Source organism: Aphidius gifuensis, linkage group LG3 (assembly GCF_014905175.1).
Source record: "Aphidius gifuensis isolate YNYX2018 linkage group LG3, ASM1490517v1, whole genome shotgun sequence".
In the NCBI taxonomy this organism is placed as follows: domain Eukaryota; kingdom Metazoa; phylum Arthropoda; class Insecta; order Hymenoptera; family Braconidae; genus Aphidius; species Aphidius gifuensis.
Window position 1 is genome coordinate 15,117,707 of NC_057790.1, and position 21,909 is coordinate 15,139,615.

The 21,909-nt window shown below is 31.0% G+C and overlaps 1 protein-coding gene across 1 annotated transcript; it reads left to right on the forward strand.

Moving 5' to 3' along the window:
* The first annotated feature begins 444 nt into the window (after nucleotides 1-444).
* On the forward strand, nucleotides 445-21,722 carry LOC122850938 (leucine-rich repeat-containing protein let-4-like). The gene is made up of 3 exons (XM_044149985.1): nucleotides 445-763; nucleotides 17,937-18,692; nucleotides 21,013-21,722. Exons 1-3 carry the CDS (start codon nucleotides 445-447, stop codon nucleotides 21,720-21,722), a joined length of 1,785 nt encoding a protein of 594 aa, XP_044005920.1.
* Nucleotides 21,723-21,909: the final 187 nt, after the last annotated feature.

Here is a 21,909-nt window from a genome sequence, read left to right on the forward strand (position 1 = left end):
GCCTTGACGTTAATGCTTAAAAATTAGTCAATTATGATAGTATTAAGACTTTAACTGATGGTGAAAACGACAAAATTATTGTAACTTGTGACTCAATACGTAGAACTAAAGAACATGATGTACATACAATATCAGAATCGAAAATTGTACGTGTTACCGGACCGAAACGGAAATTTACGGGTAACATGAATAATACATTACCGTATGGTTATAATACTATGTATAATAGCGGTAAAAAAAGACATGGGGGCTTAACTACTGAGTATAATACTAGCCTGTATAATACCAGTAAAAAAAGACCTAGGGACTTAACGACTGATACATGTAATAATACTGTAAATAAACGTGCTAAATATGTTATATGAATAAATCTTGAATAAAAATGAATTGCTTAATGTTTTTATTGAATATACACCCACACCAAATTTTTTTTCAGTTATCATCATGGCTTGGCAAATGACACATCCATTTAAAATTATTATTTCAGGACCGTCAGGGGCTGGTAAAAGTGTTTGGACTAAACGTTTCTTAAAAGAATTATCGGGATTATGTGATACTGAATTTGACCGTATTATTCTATATGACGCCGAATGGCAACCTGTGTATACTGAATATAAAAATGTTGAATTTCAAGAAGGGTTACCAGACATGAAAGATTTTAATGATATTAAAAAAAAAAAGTTAATCATAATGGATGATTTAATGCGTGAAAGTAGTAGTGGTTCATCTGTATTAGATATATTTACCAAGGGTTCACATCACCGTAATTTAAGTGTATTATTATTATCACAAAATTTATTCCATGGGGGAAAATTTTATAGGGAAATTTCTTTGAATACAAATTATATTGTTGTTTTCAAAAATCCTCGTGACAAAGCTCAAATTTCTCATCTTGCTAGACAAATATCCCCATTGAATACAAAATTTATTCAAGAAGCTTATTTAGATGCTACATCAGCGCCACATGGTTACTTATTAATTGATTTGAATCAGTCAACACCTGAAAACATTCGTATTAGAACATGTATTTTTCCTAGTGACCCTGTAAATTATGTGTATGTCCCAAAACAAGTACGTGATATAAATAATAGTGATCCATCTTTAAATTTACCAGTTGTACATCTATAATGTCTGACAACACACCAAAGCGGGTGCCTTTGAGAATACCATTTGATCGGAAAAATACAATATTATTAACATCACTTGTTCATGCTAATCCAAAACAGCGTCGAGCAATACTTCAACACAGTGATTCTAAATTTATTCATTGTATTTGTGAAATCATTTTGAATTATTTGAAAGGGGTTTTACCAATAAAAGATAAGGAAAAAAGGAAGCTAAAAAAATATAAGAAAATTTTGAGACAATTAATTTCAAAAATAAGTTGGGCATCTAAAAAGAAAATTATTAAATTAAAATTAAAATTATTAAATGAAAAAAAAACCAGAAACTTAGAAAAAATATCGAAGTTCCCCCGCCGGGAATCGAACCCGGGTCTTTTGCTTTCCGGGCAAACGCCTTGACCACTAGACCACGAGGCTTCTTATTTTTTCTAAGTTTCATCAAGTTACCTCCGACGTCCTTCTATGCGTCAATTCATTTTTTTGAAAAAAAAAAAAAACCAGAAACTTAGAAAAAATATCGAAGTTCCCCCGCCGGGAATCGAACCCGGGTCTTTTGCTTTCCGGGCAAACGCCTTGACCACTAGACCACGAGGCTTCTTATTTTTTCTAAGTTTCATCAAGTTACCTCCGACGTCCTTCTATGCGTCAATTCATTTTTTTGAAAAAAACCAGAAACTTAGAAAAAATATCGAAGTTCCCCCGCCGGGAATCGAACCCGGGTCTTTTGCTTTCCGGGCAAACGCCTTGACCACTAGACCACGAGGCTCCTTATTTTTTCTAAGTTTCATCAAGTTACCTCCGACGTCCTTCTATTCTAAATTCTAAAAACACGTGGTAAAGGCAAGCGAAAAGAATATTTTGTACACTGGCTGGATTGGCCATCGAAATTTGATAGCTGGATTCCTGCAAGTAATCTACAATGAATAATGACAGAAATTTTTACCTCACACTTGTTAGTAACAAAAGTACTGAATTTTATCCTAATAATAATGCATCAGAATTTAGTATACAACTACCACGTGAAATCAATTTGGAGGGCGAGTGGGTTGTTGGTCTCTGTGATATAAATATACCTATCGGTTTTTTACATGTCTACCTTCAAGAAGGTTGTATAGGTGTTGATGTAACACAGTCGGGGGGTATTACGATATTTTTACCTCATGGCGTTTATCAAAATACTGAAGCAATAATTAATGCCTTGAATGAACTTAAACTGTCTTCCAAGTCTTAAAACGCGCTTTATTAGTCTTCCGAAGTCTTTCACATAAAATTACAATTTTTTTTGATAATTTCCAAAGCTGCCGTAGTTTTTGGAAGCCTCCAGGTTTTCTAAAAATTTTTCATATCACAGCGGGATTTATTTTCGGGTCCACCCTCAAATTAAATTAAAATAAAATAAATTTTAAAGAAAAACGACTTCGAAAGCCTGCGGTCTTGAAATTAAAGACTTGTAAATTTATTTTAACAAAAATTAAGGAACTTAGAAAAATTTCAAACTACCCGATATAAAGTTATCAAGTTTCTAATTAATTTATATCTATAAAAACGACTATATCTCGCTAATTCGTATTAACATATTGCTCTTATCACCTAATTCATTTTATTACATAATTTTTTAAAATTTATATATTTTTTTTAAGAAAAAAAAATCAAGTTCTTCTAATTTTAATAGATCTAAATTAAATTTTACTTTAAATATTTATTCAGATATTTATAATATAAAATTGATTCAAATAACAAAAATTAGAAGTCAAAAGTTTATAAGGTAAATAATCTCTATGAATATCAATTGAACAAATGGCTGAGTAGTCAGCCTATCCGACTTTCACACGAGAGACCTATGATCGTTCCTTCGTAGGTTTTTATTTTTTGCTTTTTTTACGGCTCAAAATAAAAAAAAAATAAAAAAATGGAAGACTTCGGAAGCCTACGGTCTTGAAATGGAAGACTTCCTCTGAAAGACCTCAGGCTTACGAAATCTTTCAATGGAAGACTTCGTAAGCCTGAGGTCTTAAATTGGAAGTCTTCCAAAGTCTTCCTAGTTGGACAAATAAAGACTGTTTTAAGACTTCGACATTTTTAAGACTGAGATTTTTTAGCTCGGGAAAATAAAAAATATTAACTAATTTCAAATTATGGCAATCGGTAAATTCGGATTCTTGGCACCCAGCGGCGAGTGTCACGCCCTATCTTAGATTATGCCATTCTACTGCTCTTCGGCAGATTCAGTTTTAGCTCTCTCGTTTTGGCTAGTTTTGCCAAGTCAAATAAAAGTAAAATAAGGGACTTAGAATATTTTAAAAAAAAAACAGAATATTTTTTCAAAAAAAAAAAATTAGGATATTTTTTAAAAAAAAAAAAACAGGATATTTTTTCAAAAAAAAAACTTAGTAACAAAAAAAAAAAAATTGCAGAAAACTTTGAAAAAAAAATACTTTATTTATTTATATATATATATATATAATTTCCTCTTAACATTAATATGAATTATATATTAATTAACTGTATTTTAATAATTATGGCGGATTTGCGAAGCTCTGGCGCTGAGGGGCCATTTTCCGTCTTCAGCGCCAGAGCTTTGCCGAAACACACGTACTTTTAGTGTTTAGTATTTTTTGTATTTTTAGAAAATCAGTCAAAATGTCAATTCAACACAAGATAATGACAAGTGCAAGAGGTAAGAAGTTAATTGTTATTGACGGTTTTAAATTTAGATTTTCAAGTAAGCTAGTTACGGGTCAAGAGCGTTCGGTATGTTCGGTCAATAGTCGTTGTAAAACCTTTATTCGAGTTGACCAAGATGGCGGAATTACGGCCTCAAATTTAATACATGACGCACACGACAATGACGGTACTCAAAAACTTGATAGACAAAAACTGTATAATGACCTGAAACAAAAAGCCCTCGACAATATATCAGTTCGTCCCTCAAAGCTTATTCACACCGAACTTCGTAAACCTAATCCTTCTCAATTAATAGATAGTAATGACATAGACTTAATTAAAAGAAATATTAGAAATATGCGACTCTCTACCTTTCCAAAACGAATATTAAAGAATTCCATAAAGCCATCGATAGTTTCCCTATGCGTACTAATGAAGACGAAAACTTTTTACTGACCAATGACGCAACGATTAACATAATTGGCTTTTCGACGACTCGTAATTTGCGTATGTTATCAGAATCGAAACATATTTTCTGTGATGGAACATTCTATAGTTGTCCGAAACTTTTTTTACAATTGTTCACGATCCATGGCCTTCATAATAATATTTATATTCCATTAGCTTTTTTTTGTTACCAAATAAAACTCAGGAATCGTATGAACTTGCTTTTAAATACTTTGTAGAAGAATGTAAAAAACTTGACTTGAATTTTTGCCCATCAGATGCACATGCTGATTTTGAATTGGCAATCGGTAAATTCAGATTCTTGGCACCCAGCGGCGAGTGTCACGCCCTATCTTAGATTATGCCATTCTACTGCTCTTCGGCAGATTCAGTTTTAGCTCTCTCGTTTTGGCTGATTTTGCCAAGTCAAATAAAAGTAAAATAAGGGACTTAGAATAGTTTTTCAAAAAAAAAAAAAAAAAAACAGAATATTTTTTCAAAAAAAAAAAATTAGGATATTTTTTGAAAAAAAAAAAAACAGGATATTTTTTCAAAAAAAAAACTTAGTAACAAAAAAAAAAAATTGCAAAAAACTTTGAAAAAAAAATACTTTATTTATTTATATATATATATATATAATTTCCTCTTAACATTAATATGAATTATATATTAATTAACTGTATTTTAATAATTATGGCGGATTTGCGAAGCTCTGGCGCTGAGGGGCCATTTTCCGTCTTCAGCACCAGAGCTTTGCCGAAACACACGTACTTTTAGTGTTTAGTATTTTTTGTATTTTTAGAAAATCAGTAAAAATGTCGATTCAACACAAGATAATGACAAGTGAAAGAGGTAAGAAGTTAATTGTTATTGACGGTTTTAAATTTAGATTTTCAAGTAAGCTAGTTACGGGTCAAGAGCGTTCGGTATGTTCGGTCAATAGTCGTTGTAAAACCTTTATTCGAGTTGACCAAGATGGCGGAATTACGGCCTCAAATTCAATACATGACGCACACGACAATGACGGTACTCAAAAACTTGATAGACAAAAGCTGTATAATGACCTGAAACAAAAAGCCCTCGACAATATATCAGTTCGTCCCTCAAAGCTTATTCACACCGAACTTCGTAAACCTAATCCTTCTCAATTAATAGATAGTAATGACATAGACTTAATTAAAAGAAATATTAGAAATATGCGACTCTCTACCTTTCCAAAACGAATATTAAAGAATTCCATAAAGCCATCGACAGTTTCCCTATGCGTACTAATGAAGACGAAAACTTTTTACTGACCAATGACGCAACGATTAACATAATTGGCTTTTCGACGACTCGTAATTTGCGTATGTTATCAGAATCGAAACATATTTTCTGTGATGGAACATTAGTAGAAGGTGACTCTTCTGGGCGAATTCCGGGAATTTGGTTCCCCCTCCTTTCCCCCTCGTGTGTGTTGTGCATGGGCCCGCATAGGATGCATGGGGTAAAAATAAAATAGCATAGGAGTGAGAGAGAGGTATGTGTGTGAATGTATATAGTATAGGATGCATGGGGTTGTATGGTATAGGATGAATGAATAAGGGCGCGTAGTAAAAATGCATAGGTAACGTCTGGAGTAAGGAATAACATAAGGACTCGGATAGAAAAACGTCTTATGGAGAAAGCAATGCGTGGGAGTGAGAGGTTTTTATAGTTACATAGTTGGGTCAGTTTCAGACATGGTGTATAGAACTTTTCTTAAAATCTTTTTTTTGGTTGAAAACAAAACTTAAATATAAAATAAAAATATATAATACTATTCTTAACCTATGGAAATAAATTCCAAGACTTTTTTTTTTTTTTTTTTAAATATAAATTAAATTTTTATTTTCTCAAATTTTTATTTTTTACAATTTTTATTTCAAACATCAGTTTCATCCACACTGTGTATGTTTCCAGGATAATCTATTTCAGGCTCACGAGGTGTACGTAAATGTTCTGGTATAGCAACAGCCTCTTCATAATTTCTTTGTTTAACAAATTCATATCTATTGTTCATCCACCACGGGGGGGGGGGGGGCAGGAGGTTCAATCTGAATTTACCTACGTCCAATTCCGGTGCGTCCAAAAAGTCATAGGAAAAATGGTAGCTAAGAAAAGGATGTTGCCACATGTTAATTTATAAAGAATTAATTTAGCTAACGAAATTAACATGTAAGCAACTTCCTTTCCTGATTTTTTCCGGATATTTAGTAATCGTTAATAAATAAAGCTTCTCTTTTGATACAGCTTTTTTTTTCTTATTTTTCATTTTTTTTTTTTTACTCTAATTAATTTGTCTCTGCGTCAATAAACCCATTTTAGTCATAATTGCACATTTTTGTCTATTATTATTCTTTAGGTCAACACAGTTCTAGTAACTACAGTATTTCTATTTTAATCCGTTTGTCTTATTTTTGACATTCATTTTCCTGCAATAAATTAAAAATTTTTTTATTACATTTCAACCAATTAGTCGTTACCATATTTGCCGAAACTCAAACCATGACGTTTTGACTAGCCCCTCCCCCCTCCTTTCCCTCGCGCAAATCAATCATTTACCAGCAATACGTGATTATAATAATTTTAAAAATTTGTGTCCCAAATTTTTTCACTATTTTCTATGTTGAATTGGATAATGGATTTTTCTCGAAAAATATGGCATGAATTGGAAAATGATTTAAGTAAAAGTTGTAGGGTTTAGAGGAGGACTTAAAAAAATCAAAAAAAAAATCAAAAAATTCAAAATGGCGGAGTTTCAGGTATAAACATAGTTTTTTTAAATCGATACTGTAGTTTTTTTTTGTACCAAAATGTTTCTTACATCAAAACTAACACTTTTTATTTGAAAAATTTTTCGATAAAATCATTTTTTTTTTCGGCCCAATTTTGTCTGTTGATGGATTTTCCTCAGAAAATATGGTTCAAATTAAAAATTGATAATTAGAAAAGTTGTAGCGTTCAGAAAGTTGAATACGAAAAAAAAAAAAAAAAATTTAAAAAAAGTTCAAAATGGCGAAGTTTGAAGTATTCTCTATCTTTTTTTTTTAGGTTAGAAAATTCAACCTAAACTAAACTAAAATTCCGGATTTTGCGGGGATTGATCTCTGGGCTATTCTGTTTAAAGTCGGCAACTCTATCCTATTGACCACGGTGGCATACATGGAATCTATGAAATCAAAAGTCCTTCACAAGTGTAGAAAGTTATTCCAAAATTACAATAGAAAAACTTGATATGATTAATACTATATATATGCAACAATGTATTTATTATTATCAAAAAATAAAATGACATTCTGAAATTAATTGTTTTTTTAAATACTTCTAAGTTGGATCCGTTTCAAATCAGGGAAACCGGATCCGGCTTACCTTAGCCAAACCTGACCGAATCTGGAGGTTAACTTTAAAAAAAAAACAAACTTCAATTAAAGTCCGGCAATCTGGATCCGATTCGGATCAGGAAAGAGTAAGGAAAGCCGGATCCGGTTAGCCTTAGCCAAACCTGACTGAACCCGGAGATAACTTTGAAAAAAAAAATAAGGTCCGATTAAAGTCCGGCAATCTGGATCCGATTCGAATCAGAAAAGAGTAATGAAAGCCGGATCCGGTTAGCCTTAGCCAAACCTGACTGAACCCGGAGATAACTTTGAAAAAAAAAATAAGGTCCGATTAAAGTCCGGCAATCTGGATCCGATTCGGATCAGGAAAGAGTAAGAAAAGCCGGATCCGGTTAGCCTTAGCCATAACGGATCCGAAAAGGGTCAAGAAACCCGGATCCGGATTACCTTAGTCATACTGGATCCGATTCAGATCAGGATCCGGCCAAGCTAGATTCAATTTCCACTCGGGTTGTCAGTGAAAATATTGCGTAGTAGTATATCAAGAAGTTTTATCCAAGCTTTCAGGTATTTTTATCAATTGTTTACTAAAGTATTAATTTAACAACAAATTGCGCGTCAATCGTTTGTATTTTTAAGAAAATACAAACGCGCGAGCATGCACGTTTACAAGAGAGGGGGTAACGATCAAGCATATATAGCTTTAACGGCGGCTTGCAATTTGTTGTTAAATTAATAACTCAGTAAATAATTAATAGGAATACCTGAAAATTTGGATAAAACTTCTTGATATACTACTACACAATATTGTCGCTGCCAAGTTAATCAATTTTAAAATTTCTCCGACTCTTTTATCGTTTTAAGTTAGACAAATTGAATTTTTCCGTGGACATCAATCAATAAATAAAAAAAAATAAACAATATGAATAAATAATTTTTTTGATAATGCTGTTGGCATCGATAGATTATTATAAAGCTATTGTCAAATTTTCAAGTTGATTTATTCAGTTTTAAGAAAGTTATCACAAGTTATATATTGAAAAAAAAGTATATTTTTCAAAAAAAAAAAATTTGTTTTTAATTTTTAGCTCGTTAACTAATAATCATAACAAAAAATTTATTTGAAGGAAAATATGTATTTTTAATTTTACAAATGCTGGTATTTTTTTTTTTTCAATATTTCATGTTTGATTTTTCACCCAGAGCAACGTCGTGTTTTCTTGGGCTTCGAGCGTGCGGCCGGTTATTGCATCCGGACCCTCAATTATGTTACCCCCTCTTAATATGCGAATAGAAATCTAAGAGAAGTTATCAAATAAATCACAAAAAAAAAATAAAAATGAAATGACAAGTTTAAAAGAAGAAAATAATACAATATATGTGACCTAAGATATAATAATGTGGAGAATAATCAGAATCCATTCCATTCAAATTAAAAACAGCATATAATAACCAAACATTGGTGACATAAAAATAAAAAGGAAATTTACTGATATTTCCATGATATTTTTCCATAAGTATCAGAGTTTTCTCTATATTCAGTAGTGATGCCGCGATATGACGATATGACGATACGATACGATACGATATGGAGGTGACGATATCCGATACGATATGGGGTTTCATATCATATCGTCAAACTCGATACGATACGATATGGTCAAGACGATATATCCGATATATCGTCCATGTTGGATATATTGCCCGTTAAGGGATTTATATCTGGTCTTGAATTTAGGATATATATTTAAATAATCAACACAATAATTTTTTGTCTTTGTTTTCGTTTAATTTTAATTATCATCATTTAAAATTATTATTTAAAAATTTAGATTGTTATTTAACTTGTTTATCAAATTAGTTTAAATTTATTTATTAACTTGAATTTATTTAAGTTGATTTTTTGTAAGAGCAAGTGACAAGAGAGAGTTCCGTAGGCTACGGGATTGCAAATGCAACTGACGCTAGAAAAAAAGTCCAGGACGCTAACCTGCTTCTGGGCCTTAGTAAGGAAAATTCTGGAAAATTCTAGAAGGCCAAACGACGCTTGTATAACCAAGCGTCGCTTGGACCCGACAAAACTTCCAAAATGTTTTTACATGTATTCTATGGTATTCCTCGAAAGACTGGGTGGTCTTCGAGGTCAGCGGCCTAATCCTCATTGTCCTCAAACTGCAACATTTTTCTAATGGCAAACGTTGTCAGTTTGAGGGATTAGTCGGCATCGGCTCGTGCCGTCAGAGGATTAGACACGCTAGCTCCATGTGTTGGATGTTTTATTTTTTATTTTATTTTACATTTTCAACTTATTTTTTCTCAAATAAATTTTATCTTTTTCTTTCTCTCTCTCTTCTCACTTACCTCTCTTTCCGACGGAACAGTCTATATCGACGATATGACATTAATTTTTTCATAATATTTAAAAAATTTCATTAAAAATTATAAATTTAAATTATTAAATAAAATAAATTCAAAGAACTAAACGGAGGATTTTTTTTCACTTTTTTTAAAGAAAAAAAAACCATTTCATTAAAAAAACAACACTTCGCCTATAATTTAAAAAAAATTTATAAATCTAGAATAGTTTAAAAATTAATATTAAGAGGTCTTGAATGTAAAACAACCCAATAACTCATGTCGAAAGGTTAAAGAAAAAAAAAATGAGACATTGACGGGAGAGTTTATTCAAGAAAATGACCTCCAAAAAACCGTTAGAAAAAAAATAAAAATCATCTGTATCTGCAACATTTCAGAGTTTTATTTGTTGACAAAATAATTTTTCAAGGAAAAAAAAAAACAGAAACCGTGTTTAAACAGCAGGGTATTCACAACTACAGTATACAAAAATATATGAAAAAAAGATAAGACAGCATTGTTTGAAAATATTTTAATGGGCTTTCCTGCCGGAAAACCAATTTGCACGCCTTGACCCTGAGACTCCACCGAAGTTTCTCAATTCTACTCTTTGAAAACTTTGTATTTCCTCAAAAATATATTGATCATCATTAAAAACATTTTTAAAAATCCAGATGCCGAAGTATACACATGGTAAAAGTCATAAAAAAAATAATCAAGTAGAAAAAATATATTTAATGGAAATATAAATTAAATCTGATTATCTGAAGGACTTACAGTTTTGGACTTACTAAAATTGAATTTAGAAAAAATTTAGAAAAGATTTAGAAGATATAAAATAAATTTATTTTATATTTCCAATAAATATATTTTTTTTTCCACTTGGGTATACAGGCGGTTCTGTACTAAGAAAAAAAATATATAAAATTTCGAGAAAGTACAACAAAAACTGAATTTTTTTATACAATATCGTCGATATGACGATACGATACGATATGGAGACGATATGACCACTTGACGATACGATACGAGACGATATGGCCCTTAAAAAATTCGATACGAACGATACGAGGCCTCATATCGTATCGTATCGTATCGCGGCATCACTAATATTCAGCGCTTTTTTCTTTATATTTACTGATATTTTTCCATATTTATCGGTTTATTTCTTTATATTTCCCCAAGATAAAATTTTCAAGCCTCTGAACGAGAGAGAAATCTATTACAGAGATGATTTGTCTCTGAAATAGAGATGCTACTTTTTTTTAAAGTACCTATCTCTCGTTCAGAGACGATTCGTCTCTGGAACAGAGATGCTGTTTTTTTTAAAGTATCTATCTCTTGTTCAGAGATGATTCGTCTCTCTCAATTGTCATAGTGAGAGATTCTTCAGATATTGCTAGAGAGTGATAGAGAGGATTTAAATACTGGCCAGAGACTTAGATAGAGTTCAGAGGCGAAAAATTTCATTTAGGATCCTGATATTTTCCCATATTTATCGTTGTTTTCTTCATATTCACTGGTTTTTCTTCGATATTTTCTTATTTTTTTCTACTTTATATTGACTGATATTTTTCCATATATATTGTAACGAAATTTATTATTTCGTGGGTTCTCGAAATAAATAATCATCAGAATAGACATGGATTATTTATTTGTTAACGTTACGTATTAATAACCAATGGGAGTTGGTTATTAATAAATAAAGGATCACTAGTGCAAGGCTCTGTGTAGGGTCAAGACTATTATACATGACATCAATGGGGCGCCTATTCGATGTTTATAAGATGTCTTGACACATAAACCTTATCGCGGCGATGGCTCCACTCCTCCGTCGAAGAGACGAACTCACCGAAGGCTGCGTACGAAGCCCGATCGTAAACCTATCGAACTGCGGGCTAGGAAAGCGTGCTGCGCATGTCCGGGGGCGATAGGTAGGAGAGTGCTACTGAGTGGGGTTAAAGCTCACAGCAGCTAAGCACTGAACGTCGTCGTGAGACGACACAACTTGTCTGGCTCTCGAACTGATCACTTCTCTTCTCTTGACTGGCTCTCTTGGTTCACTACTGGTTCTCTCGACATCGTTTGGATCTCTCGTAAAGGCTCCCTAGGTATCAGACGTTAAGTCCTGGTGAAACTCTGTCTGAATTTCCAATGATGGACTAATACTTATGATCACTCTATATGGTTCTCTTATTATAATAATAATTATTATTATATTCATCGCACATAAATGTGTATGTGTGAGTTCACGAATGGATCGCTGTAAATAATAACAATAATAATAATATTGAGATATATTATTATTGCAATGGCAACGTATGTGTAAGACCTGGTCACGGATGGATCGCTGTATGGTTCCCTATACAAAATACATATCTCACATGTAGACTATTTGCTCCCACACCTACGATACTTGTGACGTAGGTATTTTACTATAGTATAGTCGCAATGTAATATAGGCGTATGTAATACACTATACTTGGTTCACGATAGTTCCCTCAGGTTTGGTTACGTATTTCATAATCCAATCAGGTGGACCGCGCCCCTCTACCATTTCTAAGACTGAGTTAGGCTCCCGAATTAGTTCTCGTGACTCCCACGGTTGTTGGCTTCCGAGATAACCAACATGGCTCCCCCCGGTGATTTTGAGGAGGATGGTAAGAAATCCTCGTTGCTAACCTTGGCCGATAGTTCTCGCCGCGCAGGTCAGAAAATCGGTTACAATATCGTATTTTTCTTCATATTCAGTGATTTTTCCTTCATATTTACTGATATTTTCTATATTTATCGTATTTTTCTTTATATTCAGTAAGTTTTCCTTGATATTTCCATGATATTTCCATGATATTTTCCCATAAGTATCGGAGTTTTCTCTATATTCAGCGCTTTTTTCTTTATATTTACAGATATTTTCCCATATATATCGTTTTTTTCGTTATATTCAGTGATTTTTCTATATTTTCCTTTATATTTAATGATATTTTTCATATTTATCGTATTTAGATTAAGGGACTTGGAACATTTTCGTGAGGGGGGGGGGGGTCCAGATGCAGAGCAAAAACAATAGAAAATTAACATTCCCTAAAAAAAAAATATTATTTTTTGGAAAAAACAAAAATGGCCGAATAGATAATGTTTTTTCTCATTAGGAGCGATAGAATTCCTAAAGCCGCTTCTTTTAAGCCAAATCCAAAGTCTTTACGACAATTAGTTAAAAAGTTATAAACGTTTTTTTGGGGGGGCGGGATAAATCCAATACTGCAGCTGAGCCTTTCGGCTCCTATAGCCTCCGTAAAAAAAATTGAACCAATAAAGTTCGAATAGTTAACACAAAACAATCAAACAAATGGTTGGAGAAAAAAAAAAAAAACAAACCAAGGGGTGGTTGTCATTGTCTTCGATTGGAAAATGCTTTTACGCAAATTTATTTTTTATTTCATTGGTTTATTAACGAGATACAGTGGCGATCGGAATCATCGGTAAATAAAACGATTTGGAGAGAAGACATTAAAAATTGAAAATAAAAAGGAAGAGGCGATATCTATAATTTATGGGTGTAACTTATTATATAAAATATATAACTATAAAATCTAGTTTTTTCTAGTGAAAAAAATGACGAGCTAAGTGAGACAGATAAGAAAAAGATTAAGCTGGTAAAATTATGTGGATATTGTGTATTTGGCTATAATTCAGACAAAGTAAAATATTTAGCTGAGTGAAAAATTAAGCTGGTGGAATTATGTAGGTATTGCTATAATTAAGACTATGTAAAATAGATAGCTAAGTGGAATATTTAGCTGAGGAAAAGATATGTAGCTAAGTAAAAGATGTATCTAAGTAAAATATTTATAGCTAAGTAAAATATGTAGCTAAGTAAAATATTTAGCTAAGTAAAAAAATTAAGCTGGTGGAATTATGTAGGTATTGTGTGTTTGGCTATAATTGAGACTACGTGAAATATCTAGCTAAGGAAAAGATGTAGCTAAGGAAAAGATATGTAGCTAAGTAGAAGATGTAGCTAAGTAAAATATTTAGCTAAGTAAAATATTTACCTAAGTATAAAACTTAAGCTGGTGGAATTATGTAGATATTGTGTGTTTAGCTATAATTGAGACTACATAAAATATTTAGCTAAGTAAAATATTCAGCTAAGCAAAATATCTAGCTAAAGAAAAAGATGTAGCTACGTAAAAAATGTAGCAACTAATCATTTTTTTTTTTTATCCAAGTCCAAATATAACTATGAAATCTAGTTTTTTCTGGTGACAACTCGTTATTTTATAAATAATATCGATATTTTGAATTTTCAATAATAAATATTTCAAAAACGATCAGAGATATTGAGTTTCTATTTCCACCATTGTTTTCCTCGTAAAAAATACTACTAAAATCATTAATAAATTTATTTTTTTTTAAATTTATTTATAGTAAAAAATCGCAAAATAATAAAAAATTAGTAAAAAATTTCGATATTTTTTACCTTTAGGGCGGTATGTCAAAATATTGAAAAAAAAATCCCTCTCACAGATTTTGATCAAAGTAGGCCCATTTTTTTAATGAAATAAAGATCTATTTTAACAAATTTTTTTTGTAATTTTCTACCACGATTTGACCGGGATAATTAGGGTCAAAGTTGACAACAATTTAACACTTTAACACACAAGCATAGGAAGCATCCGCACGTTTTCACTTCTATTGAAAAAACGCTCTCACAGAAAACCTTTATTTTATTACAGCTTATACTTCTTTTAATTACAAAAAATAATAAAAAAAAGTCATCGATTTCTACCACGAATTTTAAAAGTTATTAATTATTTAAGACGAAAATTTAGGGTCAAAAACAGTCAAAAAGTACCAGGCGAACCATTGAAAATCTGATGAAGTAGTATTAGTGTGTGTAAATACGAGGCGCCCTCACTCATACTTCTAAAGACGCGTCAGTAAAGTATACAAATTTTAGACATTGAGGGCACTTATTATTTTTTTAGGCTATGGTTACAAGGGTGCCTCTTTGAACCCAAAGAATTATCCTACTTTGGGATTTACATACTGCCTTAAAGTTCAATATCTCGAAAAATATTAAAGATACGATATCGCTGTTTAGACCATATTATTCCTCGTAAAAAATACTATAAAAATCGTCCTTAAAGATAATTTTTTTATATACCATTTATTTATAAAAAAAATAACAAAAAAAAAAAATTCGATATCTTGGACCCTCGATATTTCGAAAAGTATTCGGGATATCGGAATTCTGTCGCGGCCATTATTTTTCTTTCGAAAAGACGTTCTAATTTCAGTTGTAACATTTTATCGCTACGGATATCGTAGTAATGCCATATAAAAAAATGGAAAAATATAGAAAAATTAAAAAGTGCCTAATTTTTTTTTTCTTTTTTATTCAGCAGTCGGTAAAGCGTCGGAATTAGAATAGTTAGATTTAGGTAGCGTTTAGTGTCAGGGATTCAAGTCTATTCTCAGATAAAATTTTGTGATACAAAAACCAAAAAAATTGGATCAATAAAGATTGAATAGTAACACAAAACAATCAAACAAATGATTGTTAACATAATTTTTTTTTTCTCTTTAATTTATTTATGTACAAGAATTTTTTTTTTTTATTTGTTCAATATTTTTTTTGGATTATAACAAATACGTCTTAAACCAAGAAGCTCACTTCTAAAGTCAAGAACATTTTGTTATAATCCAAGACCTATTTGGTTATAAACCAAGAACCTCACTTCTAAAAATTAGAACACTTCGTCATGATTCAAGAGTTTTTAGTTTTTTTTTTTCTAACATTAATTAAGGAGATAAAACAGAAATTAAAAATAGTGACTTCACAGACCGCTGACTTAAAACTATTATATACGAACAACTCTCGCGCTGGGGTAAAATTGAGACGAGACTCTGCCGAGTCCCCTGATACATATTATGTTGTATATTGATGAAAAATTAACATTTGATAAAGCACTACAATAAAGACACATTAAACATTGGTCTTTTTTTTTTTTTTATTTTAAAAGTACTCGATATTCGATATACCGAGTACTTTTCAACCCGATATATCGGATAAGCGATATCTGAAAAAAAAAATATCCGATTTATCGATACCGAATATTTTTAAAAGTATCGCACATCCCTATAGTTACAGCCATTTCAACGACATTTCGACTACCCTTGCTGTCGTGGTGTCACTAAATCAGGGCATGAGTGGTCCCTCGGATCTACCCTTATTAAACACTGTGGATACAGTCTAAACATATATATTTCGTCATATTTTAATATTTACGTAGGCAAATATTTATTGGCAAATTATTTTCGATAGTAAATATATTTACAATTGAACTACTACTGTGTACACAAATTTGAAGGTCTTTGTTCTTAAAGAGAATTGACATAGATTTTTTATATATTCTTCTGCGTATGTATCGCATGACAAATTTTTATATCTCAATTACGTAAATTTTTTTTGCAAATTAACAGTGATTCCATTATGTTCATATTGACACAATATGATAAGGGGTATCTGGGAGACTTATTAAATTTATTTCGCTTTTTTAAACATTGAATGCTGTATCGTAGTCATTGCCAAAAGACATGGCTCAAACCTACTCATGTTGATTACATTCCCATGTAGGGTTTGGAACTATAATATCCCTTTGAGGGGCACCGGAATGCTGTAATAAAAATCATGGCTAAAGTCATTGAAGAACCTTACCCCAGTAAGCTTTTACTACAGTAATTTTTCTTATACGAACTTTTAGTATACTTTTTAATGAAAGAAAAGTTAAAATTTTGGTAGTGATGCTGTGGCATAGTCCAAATTGTGAACGTTCACTCCAGTCGGGGCTACACAACTTATACACTACAGTCATTTTTTCTCTGGTATACTGAAAACATCTACATCATTATTTGCTGCGTATTTGCCTTCATGTATTTTTCAGGGGTCCAGTACTTCAAATTATTTGGCTATTACTGAAATACATAAGTTTTTAAACCTATCGAGAACAAGTCAAATATATCATTTATTAACGGTTGATAAAAATTAAAATTATTCTACTATGGCTTATATTTTTTATTTTATTTTTTTTCATACGATGTGTGACAGTATTTTCATTGGCCGTTGGCATACCTATCAGTTAATACAAAGACAACATGAAATTATTTATGAGGTAAATTGTTAGCTTTTTACAGACTCACAAAATTGAGAACAATTGTGAAGGCTAACATTTTTGTGTAAAAAAACGAAATAATTTTATTAACTGTGTCATGAATTATTTTTTAAGGTTTTATAAACTGTATCAGTGATATGAAAAAAATTGGGTTAATTAAGAATAATGATAAGAAAATTTCAACAGCAATTATTCAAATAATTTCATTACGTAATTAGAAGACAGGTGGAAGTTTTACTTTTAATATTAGTATTGGTATCACGCCAAGAGTGACTGACACGAGATATAGAAAAATAATAAATTATTGCCGAATGTGATTACTTGCATCTTCATATAAAAACAAGCGCATAACAAATTTAAATTACAGTTTCTTGAGTATTCATCTACAATGTATACTATTAGAAGTTTATTGATAATATCCAAGTTGATAATGATTTATTTATCATTTGTAAATTCAAAAACAACTCGGTGTCATACAAAACCTGGTACGGCAAGCGATATTTTTTGTAAGTCAAATAATTGGACAAATTTCAATGATAAAGATTCAATCATTAAAAAGTATCCAAGTGAACTCCACATAACAAATAAAAAAGCTAACGCGTTTATAAATGATGCATTCAAAAATATATCATTTTCATCAATTGAAACGATCCAACTTGATTTGGCTGATAAATTATTGTACATTGAACCAAGTTTCTTTTCAAGGTTACAACATATTGAAAGACTTGAGATTAATTCAGCCTCAGTCCTGCTGGATCCTTATAGTTTTTATGGACTAAACAATTTGACATATCTGAAAATACAATTAGCCAATGACACAGCACGACATCTTAATAAAGTATTGTATCAACATTCAAATTTGGATAAATTGGAACTTATGAATAATCAAAATACAGATATTTGTTATTCAACGAGGAAAAATATTTCTGTTAACATATCTCAACTTCAATATACGGGTGGTTCTTTCAAAACATTGACTCATAAATCATTTGAATGTTTGAGAAATCTTCGAAATCTTACAATCACTAATAGTGATCTGACGTTTCTTGAACCTGGTTCACTAAATGGCTTGGAAAAATTAGAAACAGTTTCAATAAGATCAAATGATAAATTAACTCACATACCTTCAAATGTGTTCAATGTTAAAAGTTTGAAAATTATTGATTTGAGTAATAATTCAATTAGTAGAGTCGATGATGGTGCATTTAAATCTTCAAACAATAATTTAATGTTACTAAACTTGAGTTACAATTTAATAGAAATCATTGAGGGAGGAGTTTTTCAAAACTTTCGATGTGAAGTTATTGATTTGACACAAAGTGGAATTGTTGCTATTGTCGATGGAGCATTTAATAACTCACGTGTTGATAAAATTTTTCTCATGAAAAACCAAATATTCAACTTAAATTATTTAAAATGGGGAATTCATTATACTGCGACAATGGTCTATATCGATTTTACAAATTTTGATATTTTTGAGAGCTATAATAATAGCCGACATTTGACAAAATGGGATGAATCCTTTCACTTGAAAAAATCATACTCATGTTATTTAAGTGAAAGTGGTTATTTTGAACTTTGCAAAACACAGAATAAAACCCTCAATTCAGTCACGAGTTTTATTGGATATTGGCAACCGCCAACACTTGAAATCAGAGACAACGAGATACGCTTGATCGAAGAGAATGTATTTAATAATCTCTCAATTTCAACTTTGATAATCAATTCTACAGTAAAGGAATTAAGTATGAGCAAGTCGTCTTTTGCAGGATTGCGTAACCTTGAAGTTCTGAAAATTAAAACCAAACCAATTCATTTAAATTCGCCTGTTTTTCATCATCTTGAATCATTGACATCTCTCGAGATTCCATTGATTAATCCCCATAAATACTTATGTGAATCATTCTCAAATCTTGTCAACTTGAAAAATCTGTTGCTTGTCAATTATGATACGATTGATATTTGTGATGGGATATGTAGTTCTGTCAATTTTGGATTGAGAAATCTTCAATACGAAAAGAGCACATTTACGGATCTACCAGCAATGGCATTATCTTGCTTGAAAAAACTCGAACATTTCGGCCAAACCAATGGCAAACTTAAAATATTGTTCTCGAACTCATTCAACGGACTTGGAAATATCAAATCGTTGAACTTATCATCGAATCAAATAATCCGTATTGATAGAAATGTTTTTAAGATATTGATAAATTTGAATTCACTCATACTAAGTCACAATAAAATCAATATGATTGAGAACAAAGCTTTAGAAAATAAGACATTATCTGTTCTTGATTTGAGCTACAATGAGTTGATATTTATCAACGAGTATACATTCTATGGTGTTAAATGTAAACACTTGGATTTATCAAATAATAAAATATCATTCATTGAAAATTCTGCATTCGCTAACGTTGAACCCCAAATACTATATGTATATAATAACAATCAAATTGAGGGTCTGGATGCAATAACACGTCGAGCGCTCGAAAGTCAAGAAAATGCTATGTTGCTGTGGGTGGAAATTAAGAAAAATTAAAATTGAAAAATTAAAAAAAAAAAAATACAGTCGTCGATAAAATTAAAAAATACATGTTTTTCTCCAAATAAACTTTTTATATGATGTAGTTTACGTAAAAATAAAACGAAATTTTTTTTTTTGAAAAAAATACTTTTTTTTAATCATATAACTCGAGACAACTTCTTTAAAAAGTAATAAATCGACCTGAAATTTTGACTGTAGCTTCATTATAAGCTACCGATTGCAACAGTATAATAAAAAAACTCATTTATTCATATTGTTTAATATATGATTATTTCATGTCAAGGAAGAATTCAATGTGTCTAACTTTGAATGAAAAAAGAGTCGGAGAAATTTAAAAATTGAGTAACTTGTCAGTGGCAATATTGTTGAGCAGTATATCAAGAAGTTTTTTACAAATTTTCAGATATTTTTTTTAATTATTTACTGAGTTATTAATTTAACAACAAATTGCGCGTATACTGTTTGTATTTATATGGATATACAAACGCGCCAACATACGCGTTCCGCGAGAGAGGGGCTGACGATCACGCATACATAGCCTAACGGCAGCTCGCAATTTGTTGTTAAATTAATAACTAGTAAATAATTATTAAAATATCTGAAAATTTGTAACTTCTATACCTGCTCAACAATATTGCCACTGACAAGTTACTCAATTTTAAATTTCTCCGACTCTTTTTCATTCAAAGTTAGACAAATGAATTTTTCCTCGACATTGAATAATCATATAAAAATTAAACAATATGAATAAATGATTTTTTTATTATACTGTTGCAATCGGTAGCAATATAATGAAAATTTCAGGTCGATTTATTACTTTTAAAGAAGTTGTCTCGAGTTATATGATTAAAAAGTATTTTTCAAAAAAATTTCGTTTTATCTCGTAAACAAACTATCATAAAGTTTATTTGGAGAAAAACATGTATTTTTTAATTTTATCGACGACTGTATTTTTTTTTTTTTAATTTTTCAATTTTAATTTTTCTTAATTTCCACCCACAGCAACATAGCATTTTCTTGACTTTCGAGCGCTCGACGTGTTATTGCATCCAGACCCTCAATTGTCAAAAATACTGTGGCATGGAACGTTGATGTATCTACTATCCAAACAGATTGTTTTAATGATGTACCATTTACAATTTGCCAAAAAATCAACACTTTGACATCGGTGAATTTAATGACAAATCGTTATGACTTTACTGCTTTTTATTATGGCGTGTGGCCGTTGATTTCAACGGATATAAAGAAACTTGAAATAACTAGACTATATAGAATATCATCAATTGGTAGAAATGCATTCAAAGATTCAAATGTCAGAACATATCTGAAAACGTTAATAGTTCATAAAACAGACAATGCATTTATGATTTATCCTGAATCATTTGTAGGCTTGACAGAATTAGAAAATTTGGAATTAGACGTTGGACCAATTATACTTCAAGCTCAATTATTTGAGAGTTTATCATCTCTCAAATTTCTTAAAATCGAAGTAGAAGAAAGTATCCAATACCTGAGTCAAGTATTAGTACCTCTTTCAAATTTAAAAACTATTGAAATCGTCGGGAATCGTTCTGTGGGTATTTGTCAAAATAAATTTTCATCCAAAATACCATATTCGTTGACTGACATTCGTTATACAAAGGGTCCGCTTAAAGAGCTACAAGAAAATTCAATGACTTGCATTTCACAACTTGAAAAATTTACGATAAAAAATACACAGCTAAGTACTATTCAAGCCGGGGCATTCAAATCAATGGATAATCTTAAATTTGTAAACTTGGAATTTAATCAAATAACAATGATCCCAAAAGATACCTTTGATGGTCTTAAATGCGATTTCTTTCATTTGTCACACAACAAAATTAGAAGAATCGAATATAATGCATTCAAAAATTCTGATATTAAAAATCTGTATCTCTTTAATATATCATCCAATGTTTCTGTCAATAAGAAAGCTTGGAGTCTACCTGAGTACACTGACGTCCATTCCACAGTCGATGATGAAAAACATCAAGAACATTTTTTCAAACATCCCACATCAGGATTGTAATTATTTTATACGTATATCAGTCCACAGCGATGAACATAATTTTTTTTTTTGTTTTCAAGTCTGTTTATTGTTCATGAATTATATTGTTTTTTGGATTTCCAATAGTTTTTAATAAATCTAATTCCATTATACATGTGCATTGTTTGTCGTTTATTTCCATTTTTAGAGGTACATACACTCTTAAATC

Excerpts from the sequence above, each read along its gene's own strand:
- LOC122850938 (XM_044149985.1), top strand. The coding sequence starts at position 445 with ATGGCTTGGCAAATGACACATCCATTTAAAATTATTATTTCAGGACCG. Across the intron at positions 764-17,936 it reads TACCAAGGGTTCACATCACC|CCAATGACACAGCACGACAT; the intron begins GTAATTTAAGTG and ends AAATACAATTAG. Across the intron at positions 18,693-21,012 it reads ATGTTATTTAAGTGAAAGTG|TTCATAAAACAGACAATGCA; the intron begins GTTATTTTGAAC and ends AAACGTTAATAG.